The 15,568-nt window shown below is 47.0% G+C and overlaps 1 protein-coding gene across 2 annotated transcripts in view; it reads left to right on the top strand.

The window, feature by feature from the left end:
* Nucleotides 1–15,568, top strand: part of PDE8A (phosphodiesterase 8A) — a 2,218,572-nt gene that overhangs the window by 1,888,776 nt on the left and 314,228 nt on the right. For both annotated transcript variants that reach the window (XM_086958243.1, XM_086958242.1), the window contains exons 15-16: nucleotides 8,592–8,640; nucleotides 8,729–8,864. In XM_086958243.1, the coding sequence (XP_086814369.1) occupies nucleotides 8,592–8,640; nucleotides 8,729–8,864 (185 nt within the window). The remainder of the gene's footprint in view (nucleotides 1–8,591; nucleotides 8,641–8,728; nucleotides 8,865–15,568) is intronic.

Here is a 15,568-nt window from a genome sequence, read left to right as displayed (position 1 = left end):
GTGGCTTTGCTCCATCACCTTTGGGGGCTGTGGAGCCAACGCAGTCGCACAGCTGTGTGTGGGAGCACTGCTGCAGAAGTTTCCAGATCCAGTCTGGCTCCTGGGGGATATTCTATGGGGAAGAATCTCTACTTACGTAGAGTATATACCAGTTGTCAACAAATAACATAAGGAAAAGATCCAGGGCATGCACCTCAGGTGGTTAACTGCAAGGACTTCACAGGACGCAGCCTCCAAATCTGCGAAGCAATCCAAAGTGGCGTGTAAGCAAATCAGTGTGCCGATCACAGGCTTCATAGTAGGGCACATCCAGCCAAAGGTCCTTGCTACTGATTACCGAATGTTATTCGCTAACAAACAAGTAGGGTGCAATTGGCATATACAAATACATACATGCATATTGTGCACATAGGTCACTAGGTGATGTTTAGAAAATAATAGGTTTATATAAACAGATATTGTGCTAGCAAACCAATGTTAATCTTGGGAACCACACATTTTGGTATTTCCAGCTACACATTATGCATGCATATCAGTGTGGTACATGTGAAAGCCAGCAGATAATGAATAAGAACTGTTACATCATGAATGCAAATCAGCAACCAATACACCAATGTAAAGCAGTATTTAACATGTTCAAACCAGTACACACAAACGCGAACCAATATTTTATGTTTACAAGTGTACATGCCTACCAGTTCATTGGTTTGTAAATCAGCATCACTTGATGTAAACCAGTGGGTTTTTCATGGTGACCATTCATCTTGCCTGCAAACCAGCATCACATTCTTTCAAACCAATAGGTTGTATATTTTTAACAATATGATTAGTCTGAAAACCAGTACATTTCAAAAGTGATCCCATATATTTTATATATATATCTGTATATAAATATATATAAAGATATATATAACATGGAATTATTTACATCCACTAGTGCATTATGCATGCATATCTGTATGGTGCACATGTAAACTAGAAGGTTATGTATGGGAACCAGTACATCATGCACAGTGTTACACATAAACCAATATTTACTGTCAATCCACCAATGATGTTCTAAACAAACACAGAAGGATGCTGCTGTTAAAAACAGTATATTGGATGTCACGACGATAATGATAATGCTTACGTAATGCACATTGTAAACCATGTGCATGAACCAAAGTGCTTGCAATAAATTTATCAACAAATTGATTCCCCAAAACAATGTTCAAATCAAATCAAATCAAATGACTTTATTTCGGTTAATATTTCAAACCATAAAAAGTACATACATTGATTACATTTTCAACCTTCGCATCAATACAATATTAAAAAACGTTATACACAAATATCATTAAAAATCATCATGATTGTTAGTTAGCAAAAAGTGTCCTTCTGGTCCTGACATAGTGCAGTATTGCTTAAAAAAAAAAGATCATTGGTCTAAGCAAGTTCTTATTCTCAGTGCAAGTTTTAAAAACGACAAAATATGGAGTACACAATCCTGGTGCAGGAGCTGCAAATAAATAAGGGCAGGTCTAATTTGTTTAAAATCCAATGTTCTCAGCAAATCAACAAGAAAGTAGCGTCTGGGATAATCATAAAACCTGCATAAAAATATAAAATGTAGCATATCCTGAGGAGACTTCCCGTCGCAGCCACAGGGAGCTACATGTTTGCTAAAAATGTCTGATTTGGGTCTTATTAAGAGCTGCTGAAAAGTGTTAAATCTGAACCTAGTCAGCAAGAACTTTTCATGTGAGCTAAAGGCGCAAGCCAGATAGGGCTCCATTCCACCACATGACTTTAGCATGATAAACTTTCTGACACTTGGTTTCAGCACTTCCACACTTTCTCTGTCCGCCAATTTAAACTTGAGATAGGCTCTTTTAACCGCTGTTATGTCCCCCTTCACAATGCCACTCGGATGGGAGAACAGTTTGGGGAACCCCAGCATATCAAAGCAAGATTTCAAGTATTTTAGCCAGGGGATGCGCATACAGCTATCCTGAGATGTTACATCCCGTACAATCTGGTGAGTGAGTGGTATCTCCTTGTTAAGCCACAGCGAAACCCAGCAGATCAGTGGCTTCAGTGCTAGGTTATCGCATAAAAACGGTGTCCCTAGCTCCTCATGCACAACAAAGTTCGGGGTACTCGCAGGGACACATAGTAACCGTTTAAAGAAGGTGTTTTCGATAACCTGTAATTGAGTATTGGACACATACCCCCACAGTTCACTGCCGTATACTGCCATGGCTACAGACTTGGCATTATATAACTTAATCATTGCAGTTATTGGTTTCTTTCCTATCTTTTCCGCAAGATTAAGGATGGTTCCATTAACCCTCAACATATCATTCTTCTTCTTCACCAGATGAGGGGCCCAACTTAGCTTCGAGTCAAATAGCACACCCAGATAGGAAAAAGTCTCTGTGACCGGAATGGGACTATCATCAAGCTTGAATACAAAGTTCTTTCTTGGGCGTTGGCCAACCTGCATTATATAGGACTTGGAATTATTGACCATTAGGTCTCTATCAGACATGAAAACGTTAAAAGCAGTTAAAAGTGCCTGGAGCCCCTTCTCCGTGCGCGAGATTAAAACGCGTCATCCGCGTATAACAGCACGGGGATGCCCCTTCTGCCTACTCTGGGGCAGTCAGCCTGTATAGATTGTAGAGCTGCATCCAAATCGTTAATATAAAAATTAAAAAGAAAAGGGGCAAGAATACATCCCTGACGTACTCCTTTATTTATCATAAACGTATCAGTGGTGTCCCCATTAGATGAATATCTTACATTGGCACTAGTTTGATGGTGCATATCCACCAGGAAGTTGACAATCCCAATGTCGACTCCCCTCGCCCTCATGTGCTGCCACAGCCTCCCCCTGTTAACACAGTCGAAGGCTGACGACAGGTCCATGAAGGCGAGGTGGATCGTACCCTTCTGGGCCACCGTGTATTTGCTGAGTATGAGGAATAAATTAAGACACTGAGTTATCGTGGATCTGCCCTCACAGAATCCATATTGAGATATGGACATGACATTATTTGCGGTTGCCCAACTAGTGATTCTCCTCAAGAAAACTCTCCCTATAACTTTAACCTTTGAATCAATTAGGGAGATTGGACGGTAGCACAGTGGGCTACCCCTATCTCCCTTTTTGAAAACCGGGACAATGGTTGACACCCCCCAGGTCACTGGACATCCTACCACTGTGGCAGCTTTGAAAACCGCCAGCAAGATAGGAACCCAGAAGTGTGGTCTGGACTTAAATAAATCAGGGGGGATGCCGTCTGGGCCGGGGGCTTTGTTTGATGTTAAACCTTCTATGGCTTCAAACACTTCGCCGTACTCAAACCGGAGTACTCCTTTAGATTCCCTAGGATAGCTCACACCAGTGCCAGGGTCGGCTGAAAAGTACAGTGATTCAAAGTGACGAAACCAATCCTCTTTCATTATACAGCACTCCAGCCCATCCCCCGGTTGTTCCGACAGGAATGTTTTTTTTACTAACTGCCAGAATTTCGTGCTACTATTTAGGGTCTCGGGGTCCGAAAGCTCATTCCAGGCCTCCACACGCAAAGTCTCCATATGTGTTTTAAGCGAAGTCTTATATACTTTGCGGCAGAGTCGGATTTTCTCCTGGTTCCGCGGTACATCTGCCAGTGCTGCCTTCAGGTTACGGGCAGCTTTTGAACACTCTTGGTTAAACCACCTTGGGCCGCATTTCTCTAAGTTTCCCTTAGATGGTTTCGTGAGTAACCCTGACACTTTCCCCGCCAGAGCTTGAAAGGCATTAAGCACCCCCACCGGATCTGTCCCTGTACAATTAACAATTTCATCTGCACAGGATTCCTCTATATTTTTATACAGAAGGTCTGGGGTAATAGTTGACCACTTTAAGCGCCGCCTCCCGTCAGTCGTTGTCAGATTGCTTGCCAGGCGTGAGGGCATGACATCTGAGAGGCCAAAACCCCTGAGACAAACCACAAGGGGGTTGTGATCACTGAACTCACTATTATTAATATCAAAGGATTCTAAGAAAGGCAACAGAGCTTCAGAAAATAGCATGTGGTCAATAAAGGTGCCTCTACCATGCCCTTTAAAAGTCGGAGTGTCAAAGCTTTTACCGGGATCTCTAATTTCCATGCCAATTGTTAAAACTAAGTCATTCATCATGGAATTGCAAAATTCACCCTCTGCTGTATGTGCAAAATGTAGCCCATCTGCTCTATCGCAGTTTAAATCCCGTATACACTTCCTAAGGGGATCGCCACAGAGGTGCACATTGAAATCTCCCATGACCATTAGATTAAGGCTGTGTTTCTTCATGGAGGCATTAATATATTCTTCTAGTACAATTAGTTCATTAAATGCTAAGGTGGTATTAGTAGCATTGTAAAAATTGACCAGTCCAACCCTATTGCTTTTGGCAGATCAAACAATACCCTGGGCACATGAACGTTGTACATTGATGGTGAGGATACTTGAAGTTATCAAAACAGAGACAAAGATCACCAATCCTCCCTTTGGTCTTCCTCTATTAGATGGAGTTGCTGGCACAGAGAACGCTTTATAACCTTCTAAGAACATTTCACACTCCACATCCCAAGTCTCTTGAAGGCAGATAACCTTAAATTGTTTAATAAAAGAAACCCATTTTTCATCTGCCATTTTGGTTGCTAGACCCGCAACGTTCCAAGACACAATATTCACACATTTATTGGGCTCCTGTGGGTTGGTAGAGTCAATATTGCATGTTAGATCAGCTACATTTAATCCATCCTTACCCACAGGTACTTTATGTCAGTCACACATATCAAGACTGGACAGGAGTTCATATCTGTTATGTGTGTTGACGTTATAGGCCATCTGGCATTGCCCACCAAGATCAAGTCTGTTCCCTGGGTTAGTTGGAAAACCTAGCCCGCCAGAATTAACTACATTATATGTAAATTGCATCCCATTATTCCCAATGTTCGGGGTCAGAGTATCAAACCGAGGTGTTGGCCTGCTCAGTTGTGGGGGTGCCGTACAAAGGTGAGCATAAAAGTAGCCCAGTGGACGAACACAGATACTACCCTCATTGTATACCAGGGATGCAGCTCTCAAGAGTACTGTTGCCACATGTTGGGGGTGTCTGAAATTAGCCACAATGCAATCCCCATTGCCCACTTTGTTAGAAGGCCCTACCCAGTTTACCCTTCTAACTAGCGTTATCTGATCTGAATACCCAACGGGAAAACCGCAGTTCTTATTTAGCCATGAGACTGTCTTGTTTTTTAGAGAGTCATATGACTCGCCATATGGAGATGCCGGATGGGTGCCAACTGCAGGGACATTTGTTAAGACCACCACAAAAGGCGCACAATCCGGAGGAAGATTTAGATAGCCATTTCTTCTATCAGGTCTAGGGTCTATCTTGTTACCTGTAGTTGGAAGTGAGCCTACACATGGCTGCGGGTTTCCTGCTTTAGATTGGGGGAGACTGACAGGTGGTGGCCACTGGGGTCTATTCCCTAGTGTACTCTGTGCTCCTGCCGAATTGACTGCTGCTGGCACATTTTTCCCCTGTTCAGCTTGGGTGGACCTTATTTCTTTTAGTATAGTGCTAGTATCTCCAGCGGCCTTTTGCTGCGCGGAGACAAGCCCCCCAAGCCTGTCTACTTCTTTTACAAGGGAATCGATTTTTTCCACTAGTGGTTTGAGAGCCTCCTCTATCTTCATCCCCAGGCTGGTCTCCATAATTGAGATTAAGGCAGTAAACTGCTCATTAGTAATGTTAACACTGGCATTCTGCTTGGGGGGGCCTGAATCAGCTCCCGTGAACACAAAGGGATTGTTAGCTGCTGCCCAGATGTTATCAGTAGTATGACTAGGGTTTGCTACCGCTAAATTGCTAGTTGGTTGTCCCCCTTTACGTAATGCCGTCTTTCTACACTGCCTTAATGGCCTCTTCTTGGTGGTTCCCCCCTCGCTCGCTTCACTATTTATATCGGGTTGCTCCCTCTCTCCTGAATGTACCATTGCCACAACATTTACAGAGTTGGGTGTTGATGTCAGCATACATGTTGGTGGGCTGGCTGGTAGCGGGTCGGGTGCCCTCAGAGAGGGCATTTCCGAGTTGGACAAACTAGCCCCGTTAGTAGCCTCAGTGTCTTGTGCAACAATCAGGGGATCATCCTGTGTACATGCTGTGGTATCTCCTTTCCCTAATGAGGCACGCCGATCGCTATTTATCTGGGCGACCTTTTTTACCATATAGTTATCAATGGCACTCTGTCCCAGTGGCATGTTGCCTACTTTAGCCTTAGACATTGAACTTATAGAAAAAACACACACTATAAAAAGATAAACAGTGCAAATGCAGAACCATACAAATTGTAGGCACAATGTTAAAAATGTCTCAGTTGCTACTAGGAATCGACACACAAAAGGGGCCTACCCAGTCCGAGCGGCGCTTCTGGCCCAGACCAGACTCCTCAGGCCTCTGAGGGCCACAGAGGGCCCGCCCTTTGCCCGGGCTTAGCCCCGGGCGCTCCCGCGGGCGCGACTCGCGGGGCGAGAGGGCGTGGGGAGCTTTGTACCGCCTCCTGTCGCTCAGCACCCGTCACGGTGCGCCGCCACTCCCGAGGCTTCTGGGGAATGTAGTGCCGTTGCCCTCACGGCTGCCCGATGGCGTGAAGCAGCCCGGGTTTCGAGCTAGGAAGTCTCTCGGCGCTTCCTGTCTGCCAGAATCCCTCGAGCCGCACCACCGTTTCCCTCACGGCTGCCCGATGGCGTGGTAGCAGCTCCGCTGTAGCCCCCGCAGTGCTCGCTGCCGCGGGGAGCTTTATACCGCCTCCTGTCGCTCAGCACCCGTCACGGTGCGCCGCCACTCCCGAGGCTTCTGAGGAATGTAGTGCCGTTGCCCTCACGGCTGCCCGATGGCGTGAAGCAGCCCGGGTTCGAGCTAGGAAGTCTCTCGGCGCTTCCTGTCTGCCAGAATCCCTCGAGCCGCACCACCGTTTCCCTCACGGCTGCCCGATGGCGTGGTAGCAGCTCCGCTGTAGCCCCCGCAGTGCTCGCTGCCGCGGGGAGCTTTGTACCGCCTCCTGTCGCTCAGCACCCGTCACGGTGCGCTGCCACTCCCGAGGCTTCTGGGGAATGTAGTGCCGTTGCCCTCACGGCTGCCCGATGGCGTGAAGCAGCCCGGGTTCGAGCTAGGAAGTCTCTCGGCACTTCCTGTCTGCCAGAATCCCTCGAGCCGCACCACCGTTTCCCTCACGGCTGCCCGATGGCGTGGTAGCAGCTCCGCTGTAGCCCCCGCAGTGCTCGCTGCCGCGGGGAGCTTTGTACCGCCTCCTGTCGCTCAGCACCCGTCACGGTGCGCCGCCACTCCCGAGGCTTCTGGGGAATGTAGTGCCGTTGCCCTCACGGCTGCCCGATGGCGTGAAGCAGCCCGGGTTCGAGCTAGGAAGTCTCTCGGCGCTTCCTGTCTGCCAGAATCCCTCGAGCCGCACCACCGTTTCCCTCACGGCTGCCCGATGGCGTGGTAGCAGCTCCGCTGTAGCCCCCGCAGTGCTCGCTGCCGCGGGGAGCTTTGTACCGCCTCCTGTCGCTCAGCACCCGTCACGGTGCGCCGCCACTCCCGAGGCTTCTGGGGAATGTAGTGCCGTTGCCCTCACGGCTCCCCGATGGCGTGAAGCAGCCCGGGTTCGAGCTAGGAAGTCTCTCGGCGCTTCCTGTCTGCCAGAATCCCTCGAGCCGCACCACCGTTTCCCTCACGGCTGCCCGATGGCGTGGTAGCAGCTCCGCTGTAGCCCCCGCAGTGCTCGCTGCCGCGGGGAGCTTTGTACCGCCTCCTGTCGCTCAGCACCCGTCACGGTGCGCCGCCACTCCCGAGGCTTCTGGGTAATGTAGTGCCGTTGCCCTCACGGCTGCCCGATGGCGTGAAGCAGCCCGGGTTCGAGCTAGGAAGTCTCTCGGCGCTTCCTGTCTGCCAGAATCCCTCAAGCCGCACCACCGTTTCCCTCACGGCTGCCCGATGGCGTGGTAGCAGCTCCGCTGTAGCCCCCCAAAACAATGTTATGGGAAAAAAACTTGTATAGTCGAGGCAAACAATTATAACTCGTGTGACTTAGTGTAGTTTGCACAAAGATACAATGTGAACCACTATGTCTGCATAAATCAATTACACTTTGTCATATTTGGCACATCACATACATGTGTCCAGTTGTGCCCTTTAAAATGTTTATAGGTTCAAATTTTTACAGTAATTTCCACACAGGTCTGCGTACAGTAGGGTTTCCAGCCATTTTTAAAAAGGAGAACAAGAGCACCAGGTTTACCGAGCTTGTTTTTATATAACTAATACACTTTATGAATAAATGATAGGGTTTCATGATACGATACAAGTATAACTAATTACGGTAGTGTGTGCAAACAACACGTTCGAACTCTGCTTTTATTTTACGGAATGTCTACAATATTTTGCAAAGGTCATGCTGAAAAAATGATCTAATTAATTAGCATTAATTGTTTCCTGCTGTCCTAATAAACCCACGGAAGGCTAAATGCAGAAGTTTGATTTCTTTTATTGCACATGTTTTCCACAGGATGGTTTACGAAGATTATCAGGGAATGAATACATATTTTCATCTAAACGTAAGTTAACTTTTTACAAGCAAAACTGTTTATTTATATGTTCAATATTGAGAGGTATTCAAACGTTTGTATGAATATTTTTCAACAGATGTTCATACTATTCCGAGCCATTTTATTTCTGCTTTGTCTCTTACTGATATCCCACCGAAGATAGCACAAGCAATGGAAAACGATGAACAATGGGACTTCAACATATTTGAACTGGAGTCTGCTTCACATAAAAGGTTAGTCACTTAAATATACGTGCGCTGCTAAATATATCATAGGACACTAAAGTTCTTTGAAACCTGCAAACCGCCTTCATCCCACATATACTTCAGCCACAGCCAACCACGTAAGACACTCGTGATACTCACAAAACCATCATCTACAATCTACCCATCAACACCTACCAACACCACTCCACTGATCTCCTGCCCCATCTTTCCCCAGCATTGAATCCCCCTGGTCCTCCGCCAGGCATGTCTTGTCCTCTGCTGATGCCATCTGATCACTCTCACAAGAAACTTTATACTGCAATCCAAGCCTTTGCACTCAACAGACAACTGATGCACTCTCACCAGTAATGTCCAGCCATCCAAGCACCTGCGCTAACAGACATAACTATCTGTTCCGTTTCTTCAGACTTCTGGCTTCAGCTTCAGCGCCTGCAAGCGAACCACCCTTACCTCCTTGCATTGAAAGCCTTTTCTTAACGCTCTGACAGTACTAACACATTCCTAGCCTACCTACGCTGTAAATATGCTGTAGAAGCTATGTGTATTGAAGTTACAACATATCCTCGAGTACAGGCTTTCTGGAACATGGCATGGCTGGCTGCTGACTCAGGTAGAATTTGATAGGTTCACCCACTCCGCGGACTCAAAATGCTCCTTGTCCCACCTGATACCATCACGGAGAGATGCAGCATGCCATTACTCTTGTATGATTTTCATCCCTCCTATGCACGTCACTCATCAAGGGAAACATGACATTCATTCCATACCTCTAATGTCAAATGGTGGAGTCCCCCAAGACTCCCATTTATTGACTGTTCTCTTTCATATCTTTAGGCTTCACATGATGACTCTACTTAGGTTCAAGGACCTCTTTTTTCACACCCACGATGACAACATAATATTCTGCATGAAAGTATGTGTCTCAATAGAAAACATCTGTTCGAGACAAGTGTGGCTGTAGATACAAATGCCTGGCATACTCCTGCCATCTAGTGTTGGTCTTGGTCTTTATTTGACCCTTTTCTCTCATATCAGGTTGATGCTGGCGGTGGGGCCTCGCCCGTCGGGACCTCTTTTTTTTCAGTCCACTATCACCATGCCTTGCTTATAATGGAACAAACACCCTTTTGATACTGCCCTTGGTGGTGTGCGACGTATCTTTGAGCCGCTAACCACCAGGCCTGTAATCTCGGCCTCTCACCCGGGCACAACAAGGTTTCTTGTGACGAATGTTGGTCCTTTCGGTTGAAGAAGACTCTTTAAAAACGCCAGGTCTGCTGACTCAAGATGTTGCGCAGGAGCAGAGATGACAGTCCAGACCTCTCCGGCACCGAGGGCATCAAGGGGGAAAATCATCCCGAGCCTTTGGCTGCTGATAAGGAGGCTTTCTTGCCCAAAGAGAGTTCCAGTTCTGACCTCGAGATCGAAAACTGCTCACCGGCATAACAGGTTGTGAGTAGAACTCCCACTCCCCCTTGACATCACTCAGAGCTTCTCCGCTACAAGGGGTATAAAGCTTTCGAACACGACACCCAGCTTCGGCTCGGCGCTGGAGAAAATCCTGAAACTGACACCCTCAACGCCACCCGCTCCCGGTTCAGCACCGTCCTGACTGTTGGATCTGAAATTGTCGGTCTTGAAGCATAAGTCAGCATTGAAACACTTGTTTCTGACTGGAAGACCAGCCCACAACCAATTGAACTAGTCCTCCAGAAGTTGCAGGAGCAGCTCGATGCCCGACCAAAACAAATTGTCATCCACACCCAATTGGAATGCATACAAACGGAGTCTCCGATGCCTGATCTTCAGCATCCTAAGAGACAGCTCAGCTTTGTAGAAGCTCTGGAACCCCCTAATAATCCAAAGCAGAGAAAGAAGAAGGATAAAGCCAACAGTCCTGTTCCTGACACCGGACTGCCTCAAGCCCTTTTACACTCCACCCATACCTCCACAATCACCTTTGTGTTGGGGGCAGGGGGCACTTTTGACATACCCCCACTGGGAGACCCTTGGGACTCATATGATGTAGATCCGCCTGCTGATACTGATCCGGCCTCTACCCTGCTCTACCTTCCTAACCAGATGTTACTCCTCTCACCGTGAGGTTCTAGGTAGGTCTGCTGCTTACCGCAACGTGGACATGCATAAGGAGTCTGTCAAGGAAGACTTCCTCTTTGAGACTCTTTCTTCGGGTCATCAATCCTTGCAAAATCTGCCTATGCTATAGGGGATGCTCAAGCCAGCCCCTGATATTTGCAAGGAGCCGGGTTATTACTCCACAGGTTGACAAAAAATACAAAGCCTCCCCTTTAGGCCCTATCTATATTAGAGGCCAACTCCAAACAGATTCGCTAGTGGTTCATACTGCTCGTAAGAGGGCGAATGCTCAGGGTACCAGCGATGTTCCTCCACCGGGCGAAGAGAGTGCAAGGATAGACAAGACGACAAAGGATTTGCAGCACAGTCTGCCAATTGTCTGCCAATCACTGATGCATTGCCAGTTCCTTCACAACCATCAGGTATGCCCTGGATGCTGCAGACACTGCTGCTTGGGGGATTAACTCAAGTCTCCTCCTCAGCAGGCATGCCTGGCTCCGTGTCTGTGACTTCAAGCCGTACATTCAACAGCATCTCCCCACCCTGCCCCTCAATGGGGAACATCTCTTTGGGTCTCAGTTTGATGAGATGCTGGAGAAAATAAAAAAAGCTAATGAAACAGCGTAAGCCATAGGCGCCTATGGGGATATTTTTACAGCTCCACATATTGCAGAGGGTTCAAGGCCACGTCCCCTGATGCCTCTGTGTCTTTCCAACATGAGCCTGCCCAACCAATTCCACAAGGGGCCATTTCAGGGCTGCCTATTGTGGAAATAGCCTCAAAGGTAGAGGCAAAGATAGCTTTCCCGAAGGAACCACCCCAGCCAAGCAATGAGTTTCCACTCCTTCCCCCGGATCACACAAACCTTGAAAGGGACGATTGCAGATGTTCTTCCCCACTGGCAACACATCACCTCAGACCAGTGGGCTTTAGACATCATCTAACATTGTTACTGCCTAGTGCTCACCTCCACACCACCCAACATGTCACTCCACAGACACGTCCTCTGCCCAGAACACCAATGTCTGCTTCACAAAGCAGTCCAAGCTCTCTCCTCAAGGGGACCTTAGATCCTGTGCCACAACACCTTCGGTGCTCAGGCCCTCTTCTTCCTCCTTCCTAAAAAGGACGGATCCCTCAGGTCCAGAATGGACCTTAAACCGCTACCCACTACATCCTATCAGAACACTTCCACAGGAAGTATACCTCTCTTACAGCAAGGCGACTTCATGGCGGCACTCCACTTCAAAGACGCCTACTTCTAAATTCCAATTAATCTGGCACATCGCCACCAGTTCCGGTTTGTGGTAAGTGGTCATCATTACCAGTTCAAAGTGCTGCCCTTTGAGGTTTCCAATACACTGTGAGTTTTTACAAAATACCTGGCAATAGTAGCAGTGCACCTGTGAAGACAGGACATTCATGTTTTCCCTGCCTGGACAATTGGCTGACAAAGAGCGCAGCACAACTTCAGTGCCTTGCACTCACCCAAGCCATAATATATCTACTGCACAAACTGGACTTCTCCATCAATTCTGTAAAGCCCCAACTCCAACCCCTACAAATTCAACCCTGTCTGGTAGCCGTCCTCAATGCAGTGGTCAGCAAAGCTTATTCCAGTGTTTCCAAGTGTTGCTGCCTCTTTTTCAGCCAAATCAACAGGTCACAGTACGGACATTCATGCACCTGCTAGACATGATGACCTCCTGCATAGCTATAGTACCTCATGCATGATTGTATATGCATCCACTGCAGAAATACCTAACTCATCAGCCGTCTCAAAAGGAGGGTCATTAGGAAGATCACATGTTGATCAGCCCCAACACTCATTGTTCCCTGCAACGTGTTGTGGGGATCAAGTTCCTCAGATCACAGTCACAATGGATGCATGACTCAGTGGATGGGTGGGGGGAGGACGCACCTATAATATTTGACTCTCCAGGATCAGTGGGGGTCCACTCACAGGAATCTCCATATTAACTATGTAGCTGCTACCTGACATAGTGGACAAGGTAGTCCTTGTATGGAAAGACAACATGACAGTATACATTACAATCAGAAGCAGGTGGGCACCTGCTCCCCTCAGCTGTTTCTGTTAGCTCAGTCCATCTAGTGCTTTGCTCTTCACAACAGGATCCACCTGTTGGCAGAATAACTCCTGGGAGTACACAGTAACTTTGCCGACCTTCTTAGCAGAATGGGACAGCAAATCCGCGAGTGGAAACTCCATCCGGCAGTCCTCTTTCGCTACTTCCAGAGATGTAGGTTTCCTGACGTCGCCCTCTTCGCCATAGCAGAAACGGAATATGCCCAAACTTCGACTTCAGATACCCGCACTCACAGTCCACAGACAATGCACTGTGGAAGAACTGGCCAGGGATTTTTGCCTTTGCTTTTCCAGCTGTCTCCCTCACTGCATTTGTGGTTCGGAAGCTACGACAGACCTTTTTCACCCTCATCCTAGGGACCCCATCTGGGCCAGACAACCCTGATTCACCACTCTCCTTGAACATTCAGTGGTTACGCACGAGAGGCTCCCCAACAGGCTAGACCTTCTGTAGTGAAGGAAATAATGATGAAGTTCAACGTAGGTTCTTGAACAATAGGTATTTATTGATTTGATGGTACAAGATGGTAGTCATAGGTATTAAGATGTTAAGAAGGATAAAAACCCCACCAGGAGCTGTCTCCTTACAGCTCAGCCCCAAGCTCCCAACTGAATTCACATAGCTGGGAACCCAACATTCTAATGGGTCATCATGAATATTACATTCCATATGGTGACATCAGAGGAAGAGCAAAACAGAATGTGTAGTAATCACCACACCTTCTCACGCGGAGCCATGGAATAGTCCGACATCCCGACCCGAAGAGTCTCAACCTTGCGATTTGGCTGAACTCTACCTCCTGAATGCATAAATATTCTTAAGAAACTTGCAGGCAAACTTCATATTCTTGCTACACTGCAAAATGGAAAAGAATTGTCTGCTACTGCCATGCAAACCACATTAGCCCCCAGCAGCCATAGTTCTGACCATCGTTTGTTACCTCCAAACTTGTGGTCTAGCCTTCACCTCCATTCGACTACACCTGGCAGCTGTGGCTGCATAGCTCCAAAATTAGCAACATGTGTCTTTTCTCAGGATTCCAGTCATCAAAGCTTTTATGGAGGGGCTCAAAAGAGTAATTCCTCCCTGGGTGCCACCTGCCCCGGTGTGGAAAGTTAATATTGTCCTCACAAGACTTATGGATCCCCTGTTCGATCCCCTCAAGTCATGTCCCTTACAGTTCTTTTTTTAGAAAGTACCTTTTCTAGTAGCTGTCACATTACTAAGGCGTGTTAGTGAGCTCCAGGCTTTCACCTTAGAAGAATTTTCTTTCAGCTTCATGGAATTAGGGTGGTCCTTCATATCAACCTTGAATTTCATCCTACGGTGAGCTCTTCTTTCAACCTTACCCATTCTGTCGAACCTCCAGTCTTATTTCCACAACCTGACTCAGTTGCAAAAAGGGCTCTTCATACCTTAGACATCAAACAAGCCATAATGTACTATATAGATAGAACAAAACCATTTTGAGAAACCCAGAAACCTTTTCTTACTTATTCTGAACCACATAAAGGAAAGGCCTTATCGAAATTAGGCATAGTCAGATGGATAGTTAAATGCATCAAAACCTGTTACTCAAAAGCACAAACAGTTTTGCCTGTTCCTCCTGGGACCCATTCCCCTAGAAAGAAAGGGGACCTCTATGGCGTTCCTTTGGAACATCCCAGTAGCTGACATATACAAGGCACATACTTGGTCTGCACCACACACACTTTCACAAAGCGTAGACCTATTAGACAGCCAAAAAGCAAATGTTGGTCATCCTGTACTATGTACCCTTTTTCAGTCTTCTGCACCATCCACAGATCAGCCACTGCTTATGGGAAGACTGTTTTACAGTCTATGCACAGCATGTGTGTATACAGCCAGAAATGCCTCGAATGGAAAATACCACTTACTGTGTAATTATCCGTTCGTGACATGAAGTACTATAGATTCACATGCGCCCACCCTCCTCCCTAGACGCTTCTGGCTGTTTGCAGTTACCATTACCTTCTGCTTCCCTTGCATGATCATCTCTACATCTTTCTTTCCTGTGTCACACTGCCCCAGTTATCCCTACCCATTGCGTGGAAAAACAATATATCAGTGGAGCCGATGACCATGCGTTTTTGCAAGCAACAGGTGGAGTCACACTGCCTTGTTACTCGAAAAGAATTCTTCGAAGTAGAATAACTCGCACACATTCAAGCCCAGCACTAGATGGCAGGAGTATGCACAGTGTATGAAGACTTTGGGGGGATGCGGCGTGGCAGGAATTTTATGGATCCACGCAGATTCCAGAACTTTCCATCACAGAAATGTGAGGAAAATGTTTTTTTTTTTTTTACAAAGTTTGAGGTGTGCAAGGGATTCCGGGTAACAGAACCTGTTGCGAGCCACTTAAGTCACCTCATCCTAAATTACTCTGGGTGTCTAGTTTTCAATAATGTATAGGTTTGCTAGGGTTCCCTAGTTGCCGACTGAGCTATGGTTCGAAATACAGAGCTAGGCACTTTCCCAAA

Source organism: Lissotriton vulgaris, chromosome 2_1 (assembly GCF_964263255.1).
Source record: "Lissotriton vulgaris chromosome 2_1, aLisVul1.2, whole genome shotgun sequence".
Classification (NCBI taxonomy): Eukaryota; Metazoa; Chordata; class Amphibia; order Caudata; family Salamandridae; genus Lissotriton; species Lissotriton vulgaris.
This window is presented reverse-complemented; position numbering and strand designations above follow the sequence as displayed.